Genomic DNA, 20,624 nt, shown 5'->3' with positions numbered 1-20,624 from the left:
ACTCAAGCACCATAAGCACTCCAAATAGATTTCACTATATATATCCTGTAAACATATTAATTGTGTCACAAATCAGTCGATTCAAGCATAAGTCATAAAGAAGAATAAATACATTTTTATTTTATTTTCTTCCTTTGAAAAAAACAATATTTTTTTTACGAAATGTGCATCTATGTCAAGTAATCATAAATACAAAAATATTGGAACCTTCTAATAAAAAAGTTAAATCTGAGATTTTTTAAATCTGAGATTACTTACCGATTCTACTAATTCTTGCTTTTTATTATTGTATATTGTAATCTTCCTTTTTTGTAAATTTCTAATTTTAATTTCTCATTCTTTATAACATAAGTCTGTGTGTGTCTTTCTCACCTTTTTCTATTTGAATTGTTCCTCACACTCTCATCTCTCATTTCATGGTTTTATACAAATTGTATAAATTATATTATATGTGCAAATTTTCTCAAACCATCTTTGTCCTTAAGATTGTTATATTCTTGTTATAAAAATATTTTATCATTTTATTATTTTGCAGTTCATTTATTTTATTATTAAAAATTATTTAATTATGAATTTGTAAAAGCAAAAATATTCAAAAAATATTACTATATATTTATTAATTTATTTAATGTTATTATTTCTTATATTTTTTTCCATATGCGATATTTATATAAAGAGCTCTACAATGAAAATATATATATTATAATAAATATAATTTCTTAATAATTTGAAATTAACATGTACAATGAGCAAAATAAATGCGAGCAAGAGAATACGTGATCTGAAGAAATAACAAATCGCAAGAGAATCAAAAGAGCTAATAAAATGATTTATTATTCGTAAAAAATATTATTCTTAAGAAACGAAAAGCTGAGTTTCAAATATAGGAAGAATAAAAGGAACTTGATCGAGGAGTAAAATGTAATACAAAAACAGATATAAAGATACAAATATAAGCGATATTCATTTAAAGAAAAAATTAGAGATTGCATCACTAGTTAAAATAATAAAGCACATCACATATTAATAATCTAATTGCAATAACATGAGGTCGAAACTTAGGACTGTGCAAGTAAAGAAATAAATACGCATTGCGCTGAAATGTATAACAGAATAAAAGTGATCAATACTTTTCGCTTGCTTAATGAGAGAATGCAGAAAAAAATAAATAATATATAATTAATAAAATTTAGATATAAAACAATAATAATTTATAAATTCACAGGTACGATGTGTGTATATATGTGTGTGTGCATTACATTTAGATATAATAAATTCAAAATTGAGTGTAAATAAATGCATTTTGCACATTCGATAAAATATCTGCATATATTTACACGCAATTTATTTTGAATACATATGGTTTCTTTTACTCTTGAAAATAAAGCATTTTGTCCTATGTATATTTCTATTACATGATTGCTTAAAATTATATTTAATTTATATATATACTGATGAACACATATATATTTAAAAATTATTTCTAATTTAATTTTTAATATTTGTCCAATTGATTTATATAATCGATATTTTAAATATTTAAATAATAATGAAGAGAAAAAATCTTTAACTTACTAATAGACTAAGTAGAGGATACATTTAATTAAGTAAATCAGATTATATATAGGAGCAATCTGATTACAACAACGCAAGCAGATCACTGAACTAAATAAATATTTAATTGTATGTAAAAGTTATACTCTATTATGCTTTCTCTCTTTCTTTGTCTACAATATAAAAATTTATATATTCTTATATGCTTATTATCCGTATAGAAATACAATCTTATACACAATCACAATCTTATACACAATCTTATACACAATCTTATACAATTATACTTATTGTCCTACAAAAATACAATCTTATGTTAAGCTAACCGTCTGCAATCTGCATTATTAATTAATTTTTCAATCATATTTACATATATCTTGACAAAAATAAAACACAAAAAAATTTTTTATGAAGTTGAATATATTTTATATATTCATTCATATATATATTATTAATTATATTCTTTGTATCAAATGGATACAAAGAATGTCTTTATATTGATGAACATATGCATTTATATTGATATGCATTTTCCATATCTCCGATATGCGCTTAAATTCATGTATTAGGATATTCTGTTTTCGAGTGTGCAAGAAATACCTTTATAGAATAAAAAAAGTATGTTTTTTTATACTTTACATAACTAATTATATACAATATATATATAATTATATATGTACATGTATGTACCAACAAAATATATAAAATTATTCATGAATAATTGCTTTGCTTATTAACTTACATCTGTACATTCACCGATGTAATATTTTTATATATCGCTAGATATATATATATATATATATATATATATATATATATATATATATATATAAGATAGCAACTAGGAAATTACCGAAATTATTCGGCTATTATTTAGAACCAAATAAAAAAAATTAATTGTTTTAAGTACAGAAAATCTGTTAATTTTATTAGCATACAGAACTGAAATTATATATATAAAATAATTAAATTTTGATAATCAAATTTTTCATTTAAAATGAGAGTATAAAAATGGTAATGAATAATAGATCAATTCAGATTATCAAATTGTTTTATATAATTTTCGCACTGTATGCTGATAAAATTGACAGGTTTCTTGTACTCTAACTAGTTTAATTTTTTAAAATCTACTCAATTGTTTCAAATAATAGTTTCAGTAATCCTAATTATCATTCTGTATATTTATTTTCAAAATGTTATATATTATTATTATTTAATTATATATTATTCCTTCCTCGTGATTCGTTTGCATAAATATATGCCTTTAAAATGATTCGTATATTTTTTATTATATAATAGTAATGTTATACGAGTCCAAAAGAACGTAATACATTCTCGTTTTTATGCAAAACAAGAAAGTTTTCGAGAAAGAAAATTACAGATATTAATCTATTAAATTTATAACATCAGCATCATTTCCCGCTTGATACACATCAGTCTGTCGCGTTTGGATTCGTATAGGAGAATCCACGGAAAACACCTTGATCCATCGAAGTCAAAATCTGTTCGGGTACCGGCGTGAGTCTTGGACGTTCAGTTGTGAATGCTGTGTCGAAATATTTTGTATCTAAGGTGTGATCGATCGCGGGCTTAAATGGCGGTTCTAATTGTCTCCTCTCTAGTCGATCCCAAGGCAAATGCTGTGAAATTGGATATGCAAATTAATCTGAGAAACTACATGCGCGATATCTTTCTGCTGTAAAAGGCCATAGTGAGTGGATTACCTGAAAGAAAGCATGCATAGCAATTTCATGACTAGGTGGCCTTTTCGCAGAATCCTTCTCCAATAAACAGATGAGCATATCGCTAGCTTCTTGACTCAGATACCGAGGTATAAATGGCCGTTCGTTGCAAATGCTCCAAAATAGTTCGTCCTCGTCGCACCCAGAAAATGGTGACTGGCCGGTTAACATTTCGTATAATAAAACACCATAAGACCACCAATCCACGGCGTGATTATATTTAAGTCCTTTTATAATCTGTAAATATAAATAAATTTACACCTATTAAATAACTGTCACCTGGAGAAAATAAAAATAAATTTCAAGCGAATGATGAGATATACCTCTGGTGCCATGTAATCTGGCGTACCACAAAACGTATCGGCCGTTCTATCTAGGAAGATTTGAAGCTTACACATCCCAAAGTCTGCAATTCGAATATGGCCTTCGAAGTCGAGCAATACATTGTCCAACTTGAGGTCCCGGTAAACGATGCCTTTCTTGTGTAGAAAGTTTAATCCAGACCATATTTCGGCAGCGTAAAAACGTGCGCGAGTCTCGGGAAATCGACCGGACTTTTGTATGTGAAACATCAAATCACCTCCGTTAAGGTATTCCATAACGAAGAAGAGATGCGAATCGGTCTGGAAGGTGCAGAATAGATGACAGAGATACGGATGTCTCGTTGCCAGCGTGAGAACCTTTCTCTCGATTAACGTGCACTCGACGTCGTCATCCTCAAGAACGACGTCTTTCTTCAGACATTTTACTGCGTATAGGCATTCCGTCCCGCACAATTCAGCTAGCAAGACTTTACCAAAGCTACCTTTACCCAAGACCTGTGAAATAAAATTAGAATTTATTTAAAATAACGTTTAGGTTTATCGTATGATGAGAATTAAAATTCTTTGACTAAGAAAATTGATTATCTTTCATTCTTAATTGTCATATTGATTTTACTATAGGTTTAGCTTATTTCTAAAATATTTAATTTTGATATATTTTCTTATTTTTTAAAAAGAATAAACTATAATAATTAAATAATTGGAACTAAATAATTAAATAATAGGAACAAAATCATCATTAATTACATTAATAAAAAGATTTACATATTTCAATCTTTAATTCTTAATTGTCATATTGATTTTACTATAGATTTAGCATTTCTAAGATATTTAATTTTAATATACTTTTTTATTTTTTAAAGAGAATAAACTATAATAATTAAATAATTGGAACTAAATAATTAAATAATAGGAATAAAATCGTCATTAATTATTATATATTAATAAAGAGATTTATATATTTCAATCTTAAGAAACTTATTTCAATTATTTAACTTATTTTAAGATAAATTTTGATCACTTTCTCAAGATTTTAAACAAAAATGTTACAATCTTATTCAGCGATTCAAAAAGTATGAGATTATATGTATAATTTCTATTACATTATTTAGAAAAAAAAAAGATTTATTTTTCCTAATAAAGTCATGTAAAGCGAATATTGATTTTTTTGAAATAAATTAGTGTACTATTGATCTAGTGTGTACATACTGATTAAAAAAATACTTATATATATATATATATATATATATATATATATATATATACACATATGTATGTATGTATGTACATGTGCGAAAGAGAATGTTTTATAACATGCATCAGAGACTAAAATAGCTTATTCAAAACGCAACGTGATCTACGTAAACTTTACGTCAAGTTATGGAGTTGGCCAAAAATTAATGTCGAATTTCTGCAGTAGATGACGTTTTTGTGTTTTTCAAACAAATCACAATTTTGTTTTTCAATACAAATCACTATTCCTAAGCTATAAAATACACATTCTGAAAACTGACATTTTAATGCATGATTAAAAAAATCATTAAATTTTTTAAATTTACCTTGTTTTGAAAATACGTAAATGACGGAAAAATATACTTTCGAATAATTTTGCTTTTTTATTTTTACAAAGAGGAAAACGATACAAACAACAAGAAAGATTTCCTACCACAATTTTTTTCGCAATTATTTATTTATTTTTCTTTCATATTCGTTGATTTTACGGAAAATCAATTCAAGTATTCAAAATATATAACAATTGCGAAAACAAAATGCGAAATTGATTTTTATTATGACACTTCGTCGTTCACGTGCTCATACATGTAGGCGTATACGATTATATACATAAAATACGTAATATGCTCTAGGAATAGTTGTGAATTTTTGGAACCGGTTAAAGAACGCATAACTTTCATTGCAATAAGTGAACAAATAGAAAATAAATATTTAATAAATAAGAGGTCAAAAACGTTTGTGATTGAACAGAAATATGCAGATTAGAGCATATTGAAGATAATTCGCGTGGGAGTGTTTCATTTCTGGTAAAATTGTAAATAATTATGAGATCTATTTAAACTTACTTTGAGAAAATTAAAATCTGTAACGGCATATTTCTTGAACCTTGGTAAGTTCGTCGCTGGGGGCGTTATCCGACCGCTTGGGAAACGTTCCGAGATATCTGAGTTTCGCTGATTGTCCGATGATTGCGAAGGTGCTAAGGATAAACGATAATCATTCATTTTTAATTTGTTTTTTTAATAAGATAAAATCGAACACGCATTTGTAATTGTGCATTAAAATCTGTTTTTCTTCATACTTAGTCATGCAATCAATTTGATAGACAAGTAACTTGATTCCAACTCCTACATACAACGAACATGAAAATATTAATCAATTATTAAAAATTAAATGGAGCTAAATGCGGTTGTTAATGCATATTTGGTCAAGAAATATATAATAATAATAATTCATGCAAACATCTTAATTCTCGTGCGGACCTTCTTTAGTAATAAAATAATTAATATACCAACGTTTATAGTAGTTATTTTGTTATATTTTTCGATCATGATGTACATTAACAACCATATTTAACACCATATAAGTTTATTTTCAATCAATGATTTGTATCATTAGAACCGTTTGGTTTGACTGTTTTTGAAAATATTAAAAATAAAAAAGTATTAAAAATAAAAAAAATGTCTATACAAGTCATGTGTATATATGTGTGTATAATACTTATATATATATGTCAAGAATGTCAAGATTTCGTGTGTATCAAGGAAGGAAATTCTTTATATATGATTGCTTACTAATTGTCCGATATTGCCTCTGATATTGTCATTGGTACTAAAGACATCAAAATCCGAAAAGTACCATATACTTCTTGAAAAGTTGCAATTAAGTGGACAGCGAAAGATATTTAGAGCACTACTTACCTCTCTTCAAAGCTTGCAACGCTTCCGCGACTAGTTTTTGGTTTAATCCACATAGATTTCCAGTTAGCTTTTCGCACTTCTTATGGCAGGCCATGTCACAATCTATAGGAATGTGTTATTGCAGAGCGATAAAAAATATGCCTCTTAAAAATCCGCCTAATATAACTTTTTTTGATGCTTTATAACGGCGTGAACAGCAGACTCAATTTATTACGCGTGCTATTATGTATATAATAGTATAATATAATCATACACGTTATCATACACATATATATATGATATTATAACGAATGCATATATATGATATTATACAATTTATAATAAAAGCAAAAAAACGGCAAAATATTGAAAAAATTTTAACTTATTTTTATATAAAAATATATATAAATAAGAGCAAAAGAGGCTATCTCCCCGAATTTAATTTCAGAATCAATTTTTGATTCAGTTACTCGCGATATTTTTTTCACACATTACACATATATATTTACTAAATTGTCGCGAAAAGAGATTATTTGAATATTTAGAATGAAATTTCAAATTAGGTATTTTGATATTTTGCTAAATTTAAAAAACTAGCGAACTAGAAATGTGTTTGTGTTAAATAGAGTATGTCAATATTATTTCTCTAATAATTTATAAATGATTTATAGTACATATTTTTGTAGTTTATACATTTTTATAACTATGATTGTGATATATTCGTGAAAATTTATATATATTTAAATCAAGAAATTTTTCTATTAATTTACAATTTTAATCTTCATAATGAAAGAATACGCGGAAAAAGAATTTGTCAACTTATGTTTATATAACATTTTTTCATCAATATGAAATATATCCTGATAAATAAATCAATTTACATTCTATCTAAACTATGTAGACTATTATATTATTTTATATAAATGAAATACTGTAAATCATAGACATTATGATAACGATTTTATAACATTATTTTAAAAGTGTTAGAAAAAAACATACGGATGATGTATTGATCATCGCGTCCATTGCTTCCACTATTTGAAACATTAGCATGTCGATAAAATACATATCGATGAAATAAACAGAGATGAAATACAGAAAAATAAAAAGTTTGTGAAAATAATCTGACTGTATTAAAAAAAAAGCTTTTGACTTGCTTTATTGAATTTATGAATTTCATTTGCAATATGCAAGCTCGGCAAATATTTCTGACAAGCTTTTCGACAGAATTTTCTTACGTCTTGAGCGGTAATTTATTTGTGCGTATCATATATTTTTATTGATTCAAAAACAAAAATGTGTGGAAGTGATTCTGTTTAAAGTGTAATTGTTATTTAAAAAAACATATAAACACATTAATGTTAATTAACATTAATTACAAAATGCAATTCAGGCATAGATTTATAAATATTTTTGAAACTTTCGCATAATAATTATAATTTAGCTAGGTAGCTTTTGTGTATAAATTTTGTAACACATACTCTCCCATGCAAAATTATTATCAGACGATTACTATTAACAAATAATAGAAACATTCACACATCAATTAGTAAATTAATATTAACATCGCGTTAGTATTTCCAGACACTTTCCGAATGTCTTATTATTAAAATTACTTCAATCAATTCGAATAATATTTTTTATCAATTGTGAAGATAGAGAATATTTGAAACTGTCTGGATACACCTTCAATAGCAAAATTGGGACGCGAAGATAAGCGCAAAATAAATACTCAAGATTCTTGGTGAACCGTCAAATCCGGAATCGTTACTTCTTGTCGAGTTCTTGTGCTCAGAGTCATCGTCTAGTTCGACGCAAGTCGATCTGCTTCCGTCTGTACTTCCCGTTGTGGCAGTGCTCGTTGTACTTCCGGTGCTATCACTACTGACAGATGGTGTTTTCAATTGATGTCGCCTCTTCTTGATCTTCGCTCTTCTAATCTTGGAGAGATCTCTCGGCGTGGCTGTGAGTAACGCTGATGGTGTTGTGTAGAACATCCTGATGAGATCGAGTGGACGTTGCGAAGGTGTGTTCCTCGGACTGGAATTAGGCGATGTTTTCGCTGAGAACTGCTTTTCAGGAATAAGCGTGTTCTGTTGACTCGTTATCGTAGATTCGTTGCTACGAATCTTCACTTCTTTCTCGCTTTTCGTTGACGGCGTTTTCTTAGTTGACGTCTTCTTTTTCTTTGTCGAATGCTTTGTCTTAAGAGATGACGGACTGATGTTAGGACTGCCGACCAAACTGGTCTCTTCCGATACGACCGGAGTCTCCACATCGTCAGAGTTCGTCAGATTGTCCTGATTGCTCCATTTTGAGATTGTCGCAGTCAGGAAAAGGTCGGATGATGGTTCGTTCGTTGGAGTCTTGGAATTCTCGTCATCGATTTTGTAGCTGTTAAAGTCTTCGTTACATTCTTCGATTATATTTATTATAGGTATCGTGACTTCAGGTAGTGAAGTAGATACTTCCGAAGCTGCAACAGTTGTCACATCAGGTGTTGTAGAGTCGGGTTGTATTGAAATCGCGGAATCGTGCTTTAGGGGAGCTTTCTTCACAGTCGAATTCGAATCTTTGGCACCGATTGCTATTGAGAGATTTTTCTTCTTTTTCAACAGCACCTTCGGGGCTGTTGAATTTTTCTCTGTTGTTTTAACGAGTTTTGCAGTTTCTTTATTTTTCACTTTTGGAGGTTCCACAATAGTTTTCTCCTTTTCCTTTTCTTCTTCTATAACAACGTTACTTGGCTCGATCATTGAATTACCGAATTCCGTTACGCCTTTTTCGACGTTTGTTCTATCTTTCTTATCATCGGAATTCTTTACTGTTATCAACGACTTCTTTTCTGCCAATGAATCATTAAACATGCAGTTTGTTGGATCTATATTTTCAACTTTCGTGATCGTAGTCTCGTAAAAAGAAAATCCGCTTTCTTGTTTCGATTTCATCTCTTCAGGACTACTCGCTGCTTTGATCTCGCTCCAAAAATCAACAGATTCAGTGGAAGCGCTCTTGGATAACTGCCCACCTTTCTCCTGTGATTTATCGTAACTTACGTCGACTGTCACCGGCTTCTTTTCAGTTATTTTGCTTAGAAGTTTTGTCGGTTCTGTTATTTTATTTAGAAGTTTTGTCGGCTCTTTTTTAACAGATATTTTATCCGCAGCTTTTTCATCAACGGATGCAGATTGTTGCACATTGGAAATGTTATTCGATAAGCAATCATTCATCGATTTTTTAGAATCAACAGGGATACTTTTTTTCAAAATTCTCGGCATATCTCGGTCTTTCTGAGGAAATAATACGGATTTATCATCATTACTTTTTGTTATTTTAAATGTATCTGAATCTTTCTTAATTTTCGATGAGACCATCTTATCGGTTTCATTCGCAGCTGTCTTTGGAAAAGTTTTCGTTTTAAATTTGGATTTTGCAGCATCAAGTTTTGGCACATTATTTTTGAGATTGGATAAATAGGAATCTCCCGAATCTTTTTCTATATCGACATTATCTATTTTTTTAATATCAGTCTTCAATAGATTCGATTCTTTCGATTCTGATATTTTGGTAGTAATTATTTCCGTCTCAACTTTTGATGGATTAGTCATTTCTATAGATAATTTGCGTGATATATTTCCATTAGGCTTTTCTATTTTGTTCTTTGGCGTTTCAGTGTTCAGATCGACTTTTGACGGCTTGACATCCGTTATTGATTTCATTTCCTCATTACGGTCGGTACTACGCACTTCATCGTTCATTTCCTTGAGCAAGGTCATTCCTTTAGTTACCAAATTAGCGATGTCATTGGTTTGAGTCACGCCGGTTTTCAAAGTCGATTTATTTGCATCTACGCTATTGGTTTTCTTTGGAGCATTAAAGAAGGGAGCCTTTGCCAAGTTCGATTCTTTGTTCATCTTCTTTTCCGGCAACGTAAGAACCTCTTCAGCACTTTCCGGTGGATTTGCCAGATACTGTGCCGTCTCTCGTAACGAAAGCTCTGGCGCTTCTATGACATTATTTCTATCTGTATTAATTTTAGACGGTTTTGGCAGATGACACGTCGCACTATTGGCGCTGTTTTCACCAGCATTATCGTTAGCTTCACTCGAGACAACGCTTCGTTTTGTAGCATTTTCGCGCAATGTCGCCGACATTTTTAGTTTATCTTCCTCTTCCATAAGTTTGTCTGTTTTCGAAGTGAAAGAATCTTTAGTGGTGAGAATCCCCGGCATCTCGGTAGTCGAAACAGTTTTCTGGCAATCGAGGCTTTTCATAGCAGTAATTACATTATCATTCTTTCCACTTTCATCCTTTTTTATATTCGTGACAATATTTTTGGGCAATTGTTTTATTTGTGCATCATTGTTCTGTGCATCGTTTTTCGTTGAAATAATTGTTGGAACACTTGATTGCATAGATTTCTCAGCACTTTTCGAAAGTGGTGCATTGTTTATATCATTTTCTCGTACATCACTATTTATTTTTGAGACAATCTTGTTTCCTGTATTTAAATTATTGTCCAATGTGGAATTCTTTTTTGTCAAAGATTCCATTTTCTGAAACTTATCTGAAATGTTCTTTATCGTTATATCCTTAACTTCATTTGTCATTTGCACATCGTCATTCGATTTCAGTGAATTTTTGTCCCCTATATTTAAGTTGTTATCCAATGTGGAATAAATATTCTTTTTTGCCAAAGATTCCAATTGCTTAGACTTAGACTTATCTGCAATTTTCTTTAACGTTATATCCTTAACTTCATTTGTCATTTGCACGTCGTCATTCGATTTCAGTGAATTTTTGTCCCCTATATTTAAGTTGTTATCCAATGTGGAATAAATATTCTTTTTTGCCGAAGATTCCAATTTTTTAGATTCATCTGAAATTTCCTTTATATCCTTAATATCATTTGTTGTTTGTACGTTGTCGTTTGATTTCAATGAATCTTTACTTTCTAAATTTAAGTTATTATCCAATGCGGAATAAATATTCGTTTTTGCCGAAGATTTTATTTTCTTAGGCTTATCTGGAATTTTCTTTAACGTTATATCCTTAACTTCATTTGTCATTTGCACGTCGTCATTTGATTTCAGTGAATTTTTGTCCTCTATATTTAAGTTGTTATCCAATGTGGAATAAATATTCTTTTTTGCCGAAGATTCCAATTGTTTAGGCTTAGACTTATCTGAAATTTTCTTTAACGTTATATCCTTAACATCATTTGTTATTTGCACGTCGTCGTTCGATTTCAGTAAATTTTTGTTTTCTATATCTAAGTTATTATCCAATGTGGAATAAATATTCTTTTTTGACGAAGATTCCAGTTTCTTAGATTCATCTGAAGATTCCTTTATATCCTTAATATCATTTGTCGTTTGTATGTCGTTTGATTTCAATTCTTTACTTTCTAAATTTAAATTATTATCCAATGCGGAATAAATATTCTTTTTTGCCGAAGACTCCACTTTCTTAGATTTATCTGAAATTTTCTCTAACGTTATATCCTTAATATCATTTGTCGTTTTGACATCGTCATTCGATTTCGGTGAATCTTTGTTTTCTATATCTAAATTATTATCCAATGCAGAATAAATATTCTTTCTTGCTGAAGATTCCAGTTTTTTAGACTCATCTGAAATTTTCTTTATATCTTTAATATCATTTGTCGTTTGTACATCGTCGTTTGATTTCAATGAGTCTTTATTTTCTAAATTTAAATTATTATCCAATGCGGAATAAATATTCGTTTTTGCCGAAGATTTTGTTTTCTTGGGCTTATCTGGAATTTTCTTTAACGTTGCATCCTTAATGTCATTTATCGTTTGTACATCATCATTCGATTCCAGTGAATCTTTATTCGTTGAGCTATTTAATTCATCATCTTTTTTCACATCAACGAAACCATTTGTCAGGTTTAATTGATTTTCATTGTTGTTGAGTTTCTCAATTTGCTCAAGTTTCTCTTCGAGTTTTTCTGTAGGTTTTCTCACTGTCAAGTATACGCTGTTCCTTGACGAATCCTTTACATAAGGTTTTCGCATAGGTAACACTATTTGCATTTCCGTTTCGTCCACATTTTTCGGAAAAGTGTCTATCTTATTTTCAGTTTCAAATGTCCTGGGAATAGGAATCTTCACGCTCTCCCTAAATTGCTCGACCATTGATTTACACTTCTCGTTTTCGGAGCTTGCATTCATCCAAATCGTAGAGAAATCCCCAGTGCTGTTACAAGCTTCGATCTTATACATCTGAGGTTTCGGCCCATTACTTTTCTCTTCGATCTCCGAATCAGTTGATATTTCATTGTAGGTACTCGATTGCTTATTATCAATCTTATCAGCTAGCCACGAATTATCGATAGCTGATTTCTTCTTTTTTTTCGTCTTATTCATAGTTTTCTTTATTCTTGCCGTTTTCTTTTCTTCTTGAGTTGTATCGGAATCGGTATAATAAGAGTGGGCGATCGAGCCTCTCGTCGTTGTATCCTTCCTCATCAAAGTACCTCGACGTATCTCATTCTCGATCTGAGCTTGCTCCTCAGCCACGAGACTGTCCAAGACCTTCGCTTGAACTTCCGCATACGCGACTTTTTGTTGCAATTGTTCAGGACTAAGTTGCAAATCGGCTGAAGATCTACGTCGTGTAAATCTGCGAGTGATTCGCTTTTGCACAGCCTCTTGTTCTTGAGGATTCTCTAAGCTGACTTGATGATATAAGCGTATTTGTTGATTTCCATCGCCATCCAATTTCGTATCCTTAATGAAGAACTTCTCCATCAAGAGCTCACCAACTGACTTCTCGTGCTTTTCATTGTGTTCTCGTAACACAGGATTATCCTTCAAAGCTTGTGATCTAATCTTAATGGTCGGGCGATTGCGTTGCAAACGATTCCTGGGACGATTTCCATTGTGTGGAAGAATTCTTGGCGATGAAACGTCGATATCTTTCGTATCTATTACTTGTCTTACATGTCTTACGGATATCGGCGAAGATCTTATGGCAAAACGATGCAACTGATTGAGCGGAGATTCCGAAATAGTCGATAGATGCGGCGAGAAACGCGTCAGCGGAGTGTGAAAAGGTGTTCTGCATGAACATTATGGTTATTTGTAATCGCAATTCTAATTCACATTTTGTATACATTTACTATTATTTTGGCGGATACTTTTCTTATAAATCGTTTAATGAGTTGTTTTGGGCATTTAAATTATGTCGTATGCAAAATTGACTATTAAGATCTTCGAGTCTTAAACGTCATTGTATGAAAAAATATTGTTATAATATAAATAATTTATTAATTTATCGTACAATTTTATAAAATTATATTTTTAAAAAAAGTATAAAAATCACATAATAAAACAATAATTAACAAATTTAATTAGAACTTAGGAATCTATATATGATTAGTAACATCTCATTTATCTGATAAAAGGCTTATATATGTATATATACATTCATATCGATTGATCAGCCTTTTAATCGACTATTTACTTCAATGTCGAGAATGGTTATTTTTGTTTCGTGTTATGTCGAGTGAAAACATTTCACAAACATTTATTAAATACACATGGTTCGTTTGATAGTACGTACGATCAAAGTAAAAAGTTATGCTATTTCTATGCATAATATCACTGAAAAAATTTTTTTTAAATTATGTAAGATCTCGAAAAAAAATTTATTTATATGTTTTTCTTATATTTGTTACATTTGTCTTTTTATTTTTTATATTTGTTTTTTTTATCTTTCTTATGTTTTGTCTTTCTTAGACGCAATAAGTTAAAAAAAAACAGAGAAAATATTGACAGATAACATTTTTTATAAGATAATTATGAGCAAAATATGATACTAATAAAACAAATAACTACATTTTACGATATTCATTTTTTGTCTTACAACAAGACGTAAAATTAGATTTCAGATAACTTAAATTTATCGCTACATACATCACGCGATTTGAAGAGTCATATGAGTCACCGACTGGTCTTGCCAAAATCTTTAATATAAAAGATAAAGGACGAGGAAAAAAATTTATACACTGTAATTATACGACCTGTTACGTACTACTACGAAAATATTATTGTGTGAAACTTTTTATACATAACATGTAGAACGATCCCTAAGAAAAATTTCCACCACAATCAACATTTTCAAAAAAAATAAATGCATAATTGATCTAATGAGAAATAAAAAAAATATTTTGATACACTAAATAATATAAATATAAATAAAATGACATTCATACGGTAATCATGAAATTTTATAAAAATTATTAAGATAAAAATTTTATTCTTACCGTCCCGTGCCTGTCATTAACGAGCTATGATTCGCATAAGATGCTCCTCCATAGTAATACGGGACATCGTTGTAGTATGGCATTTTTACACCTTCTGTTTACACTGTACGATAATATCTGATAACTATTGCCGATCAACGATAACGAATGATGAAGGGCAAGAAATAATCGAAAGTGTGCTGGCCGAAAAGATGACCAAATTGCGTTGTGCTTTTAAGATCGGAGATCGGAGATCGTGAAAATTCACTCTCTCAGGTGTGCGAAGAACAAATCCGTTCTCACGGTTCAGGGAGCCAAGACCAACTGAGTTTAAGCCGGCGACCCGATGTAATAATAGAATTCTAGTATATGAAGCTTCCCAGTGCGGCTAACTATACTACCTAGACTCTAATAAACCGCGAGCACAGCAGCTGTTATAGCTGACAGTTGCAACGGTAAAGAATGCGGAACAATTAGTTATTTGCACATCCTTTTAAATGTTGTGGAAATAATAATTATTAATACTAATAAAATTGTTAGGAATTTTTTTTTAATGTAATACGTTTACGGATAAAAATTGAGAAACTAAGTAATAATTAATAGTATAAAACAAGTAAATATATTTTATTTATATTTTTTCCTATATTTACAATTCCTATATTTATATTAGAGAAAAAATATTTGGTTGTGACATAAAATTCTGCTTGTGACAACTTAAAATTTTGATTGAATGTGTATATATATATATATATATATATATATATATATATATATATATATATATAAATTATTTGGTTATCATAAGAAAATATTTGTATTACTTACATTTCTTTCTTTTAACATTTACATTGTTTTTAACATTGTTTTTTTTAGATGAACCAATCGTGATAAAATAAATTTTAATGCTAAGCAAAAATGTTTATTAGATCAACTTTGTTTTATAAACCAAAAAAATTGGATTATTTCAAATATTATGTTCAAAAATTTAAGGATTAATTATTTCGTAATTTACGTAAAAAAATAATATATAAAATCATTTCACACATTGCATGTGTAAACGTCGCCGAAAGAAAGGATGCCTTCTGGAAGGCATCTTCAACTGAAATACCTTAAAGTAAGTGAGCGTTCGAAATTGAACTCGAAACCAGCCGAATCGGATTATACATGTACGTATAGATATATTTCTCTTTAAAAATCTATACTTTTATTTTAAATATTTTTATTTTGAATTAGAACTAATAATTAAATATATAATAATTAAATAATTACAATAAAACATTATAAAACTTTTAACAATTGTCTACACAAACAAAACATATATAAGTAGATTATTTAAGTTATTATAAAATTATATCATTTTTGTATAAATAAAAAATAAATAAATATAAACATTTTATAATAATAAAATATTTAGTGTATACAAATAAAATTTTATATATATTTGATATATATTATGTTAATTGAAATATTTCATTTTTATAAATAAGATGTAATAACTAAATTATTTAATAGAATTGACTCAATGAAAAATTATTTTTAACAAAAACAACCAAGTTTTTTGTTATATAAAACAAGATATTTAATTACTATAAACAAATATTATAAATACTATAAATGAATACTGTATAATTACTATAAATAAATACTCAACGAAACAATTTTGCTGACAAGACTGAATTTTTTTTCCTAGTGCAAGTGATTGATTTTATTTTCTATAATAGAAAAAATAGACTTCTTACTTTACAAAATATATTTTACAAAATATGTATTTTTTATATTACGCAAGGAAAGAAATTAATATTCTTATTAGTATTCTAGCAAAATTGTTTTGCACTTTAAACAAGTTCATTTATTTAAAACGATCTCTCAAGAGATTTTATAGGGGACTCATAGAGTAGACTTTTTGCCGATAAAATATCACATATTTATATTTTCATAAATTATACAATGATATATAAATATATTATTATTAGTATATTAATATATATTGTATCATAATATTCGACATATATAAGCATGAAAAATTACATAAACAGCAACATAAAATACATATAATCACTAAGCTTTCTAGCAATTAAATTTTTAGAATTTTTATATTTAAAATTTATGTTAAATATCTAAGCGGATGTGTGTGTCTGTGTGTGTGTGTATTTATGCAAAGCAAAAGAAGCATGTTTATACATGCTAAATTATAAAAATGCGATTGTGTTATGATATTTCTGCATACATATTAATTAAATAAAATATTATGCGTACGTCATATATCGGATTAATTCACGTCAATCGATACGCAAATAGAATAACTTAAACCAGTCAAGATGCACTAAAATCTCTTTTAATTATATAATTTACATTGTTAAAGATATATTTTTAATAAGTCTCGTACTCTTACCGTCGCATTTTAAACCCTGTCGAAACAATCCATACATCATTGAGCCACAATGATCACAGAAAGTCGGTGACATAAAAGTGTGAAGTCGAAATCTATGAGGCACATCTATTTTGAAACGTTCCCTCAAGTACTATAATAACACACAAACATGTAATTTAGATATATAAAATGTTCCAAAAGCGCGATTTAAAATACCACAACAGAAAAACTCTCGTAAAATTAAATAATAACAATATTTGCAATTTTCTATTCCAAACAATAATTTTGAGTTATAAGAATGTAAAGCTTTGAACAATCACAAACTACGTTTAGATTATAATGATATATAAATAATTATCTCAAGTAATATTATTTCACACTTATATTATTCCATTTATATAAATTCACTTATAGAAATAATATAAGAAAATAGAAATAATATAAGAAATGAAATAATATAAATGAAATAATATTTTATTTATATAAATTCTGCTTACTTTTATATAATACTTATTTTTTCATTGCAGGCATCTAATACTCACTATTGTATTTTCCGATTCTCTTCCACTCTCCGGACATTTAGTTAATAATTTATCATGACATTTCTTGTGTACTGCAGTTTGACACGCTGTAATGAAAAAAAAGTTATCTCATAAATTCACTAAATTAATAAACTTTGCTAAATAAAGAATTAAAAAAGTTTACCTTGACATTGATATCCTTGTTTACCGAAACCCCTGGAATAAAAAAAATAAATAATTAAAAAATGCTTCACTGTCTTGATATAAAATATATAATATATATGATATAAAATATATGATGTAAAATGTATTTTATATAATTTAAAACTACAGAAGTTTTGAACATATACGCGCGCGAAATAAAAAGCGAAAAATACATAGAAATAAAAATTATTATAGAAATTAAAATGTCCATATATAAAGTGAGGAATTACCATAAGAAGTCTTTACAAAAGGTGCAAAATGTCGGTTGTCGAAAGAATTTAGCTACGAGTTTGTGACCTCGTACAACATGTACTTTATTATGTTTAACAGCCCCTCTTCTCTTTGTGATAGCACGTCCAATGTTCTCTCGCAGCGGAGAGGACACGGGTGTCGTTGTATCCGCAGGATCCCTTCGAGGAACTCTGGTTCTATAGACATAAGTCCTGCCTTGCGTCGATGTTGTCGGTGATAATTCAGAATTCGTCGTAGAATTCAGAAGCGTCGGTATTCTTGTTCTAAAATCATTTGACTCATTTAATTTCATGTGCATTTGGGTGTGTTTATACATACATATATATATATATATACTCAAATATATGTACCAAATAAATGATTGCAATATTATTCGATCATACATGATCGTTATTTTCTATTATTTTCTATTATAAAAAAGGATTAAGCTTAAAAAGTCAAGTTTTATACAAAAATTGATCATATTTAATATATTTAATATATATACTCGTATAAAATTTATATGCTTTTATATATTAATATATCTATATATATTAACGTATTTAATATATGTAGTTTTATATAAAATTAGGGCGCAATTAGAGCCCCAATTTATTATGAAAAAACAGATTTCATGTTTAAATACTATTCCTTTTTTTAGAAAAAGTTGAATTAATTACTTCTATATGTTGCGTTGTACAGAATTTTTTATTGAAAAAGAAAATACAATATATGTATCTACGTATCAATATATCTATCTATGTATCAATATATGTATCTATAATTATATAAATAATAATAATTTATCTTATTTTCAGATTTAAAAATAAAATAAAAGAAGCGAAATGAAAAATAAAAAAACATATAGATACATATATTGTATTCTACATTGTATTTTCTTTGTAATGTATATATGTATGTATGTATATATATAAAATAATATTTGTAATTACAGATATAAAATTAGAAGACGTTTAAAAGTCAAAATAAAAACGCACTTGTATATTGTATTATTATAAATACTTTGCATCATAATATTGATGTATTTGCATCATAATATTGAACGTTTTGTTGCAATTTTTCAAAAAGTGAATATCTTAATGGCTCAGTCTTACAATAGTATGATGGATATTTTATAATATTATAATCTTTTAATTAAATTATTCTATAGTATGACTTTTATAAAATTTATTAAATAAATATATTTTTTACTGAAATTTGCTAAATAAATCAATTTTTAACGAATTTTTCTAAATTTTTATTAAAATTTTAATGAAAACAATAAAAAGACTCAATTAATTTTGAGTGACAATTTAGTTCACAATTATTAATATAATTTAGTATACGATTTAGTATACGAAATAATATTTCAGTATAAGATTTTATAGTTTCCGCAAAATATTGTATTTCCACCAAGATTTTAAAATAAATTTTTATGTTGAAAAAGACTTTCTTTTACTTATTTGTTTTTTTCGAATATATGTAATTTTCCATGTTCAAAATGATTTGAAATTCATATTGTTATGTCAGTTGTTGAACTCCTTTCAACGCCAACTATTTAAAGCGACCAACGAAATATATATATATATATATATATATATATATATATATATATATATATAGATTAAGTACTCCTATATTTTCTATATAGTAGCATATGAAGTCGGAAGTTAACAGTTTATAACTGACAATGAGAGAAATAATTGATTTGTAGAGATTTATCATGTTATATTTTATAACAGTATGTCTGCATTGTCATCAACGTCATATACATTATACAAGTGATGAATTACGATACTGGAATCTATTAGGCAGATTTTTTAAAGAACGTATTAAAATAAAAAAAAATATTATAGCTACAAAACTATTATATTTGTAGTGCTAATTATAATACTTATTGTTAGATTAGAAAGTGTGATGGATAGAGAATAAATAAAAAGGGAGAAAGAAATGAATACACTTATATACAAAACAACTATTTCTCTCGTAAGCTGCCAACTTTCGGTTTCATTTGCTGAATGAAATGCTTGGTGTATATGTTTATTCGTATTGACGTTACAAGTGCTGGAAATGTTTAATTAATGAATCAAGACAAAAAATTTTTATTTTGATTTATCCAAACATTTCCGGTCAATTATATGCGTTCAACAATTCAGGACATATATGATGAGCTCACTATTTATCATTATAAGAAAGATAGGCACAGAGCAGTTATTATTCGTAAATTACATTATATATTAATACACTATAAGATAATTAAAATATTTTATAAATAAATACATTTGTCTTTTAAAATTGTGCAAAAATATACTATTCTTTCCCTTATTATTTTTATTTTATATCATTTTTATATCACATTTTTACTTTATATCATATTTTGAAAATTTAATTTATTTTATAAGTAGTTTAGAGAATGTTACCGAAATAAAATTTATTTAATTAAAATTAATAATTGTTTCGTATATAAAATAAAAAACTTAAAATACAAATTATA

The 20,624-nt window shown here is 28.1% G+C and overlaps 1 protein-coding gene across 2 annotated transcripts; it reads right to left on the bottom strand.

Annotated features, from left to right (window-relative positions):
• Positions 1 to 939: 939 nt before the first annotated feature.
• Positions 940 to 15,139, bottom strand: LOC145972866 (uncharacterized). Of its 2 annotated transcripts, XM_083101879.1 has the most exons (7): positions 14,825 to 15,139; positions 8,264 to 13,617; positions 6,553 to 6,654; positions 5,698 to 5,831; positions 3,620 to 4,114; positions 3,279 to 3,533; positions 940 to 3,194 (listed from the first exon to the last, which is right to left on the bottom strand). In XM_083101879.1, the coding sequence occupies exons 1-7, from the start codon at positions 14,905 to 14,907 to the stop codon at positions 2,988 to 2,990; spliced, it is 6,630 nt and encodes a 2,209-aa protein (XP_082958005.1). In that variant the 5' UTR covers positions 14,908 to 15,139; the 3' UTR covers positions 940 to 2,987. The 2 variants fall into 2 exon arrangements, with proteins under 2 accessions (XP_082958005.1, XP_082958007.1); XM_083101881.1 differs by lacking the exon at positions 6,553 to 6,654.
• Positions 15,140 to 20,624: the final 5,485 nt, after the last annotated feature.

This window comes from Camponotus vicinus, unplaced genomic scaffold, assembly GCF_025532165.1.
Source record: "Camponotus vicinus isolate PSW18456_S1 unplaced genomic scaffold, iyCamVici1.0 SCAF_6, whole genome shotgun sequence".
Classification (NCBI taxonomy): Eukaryota; Metazoa; Arthropoda; class Insecta; order Hymenoptera; family Formicidae; genus Camponotus; species Camponotus vicinus.
The sequence above is the reverse complement of the archived record's forward strand: the minus strand, read 5'-3'. Positions and strand labels throughout refer to the sequence as shown.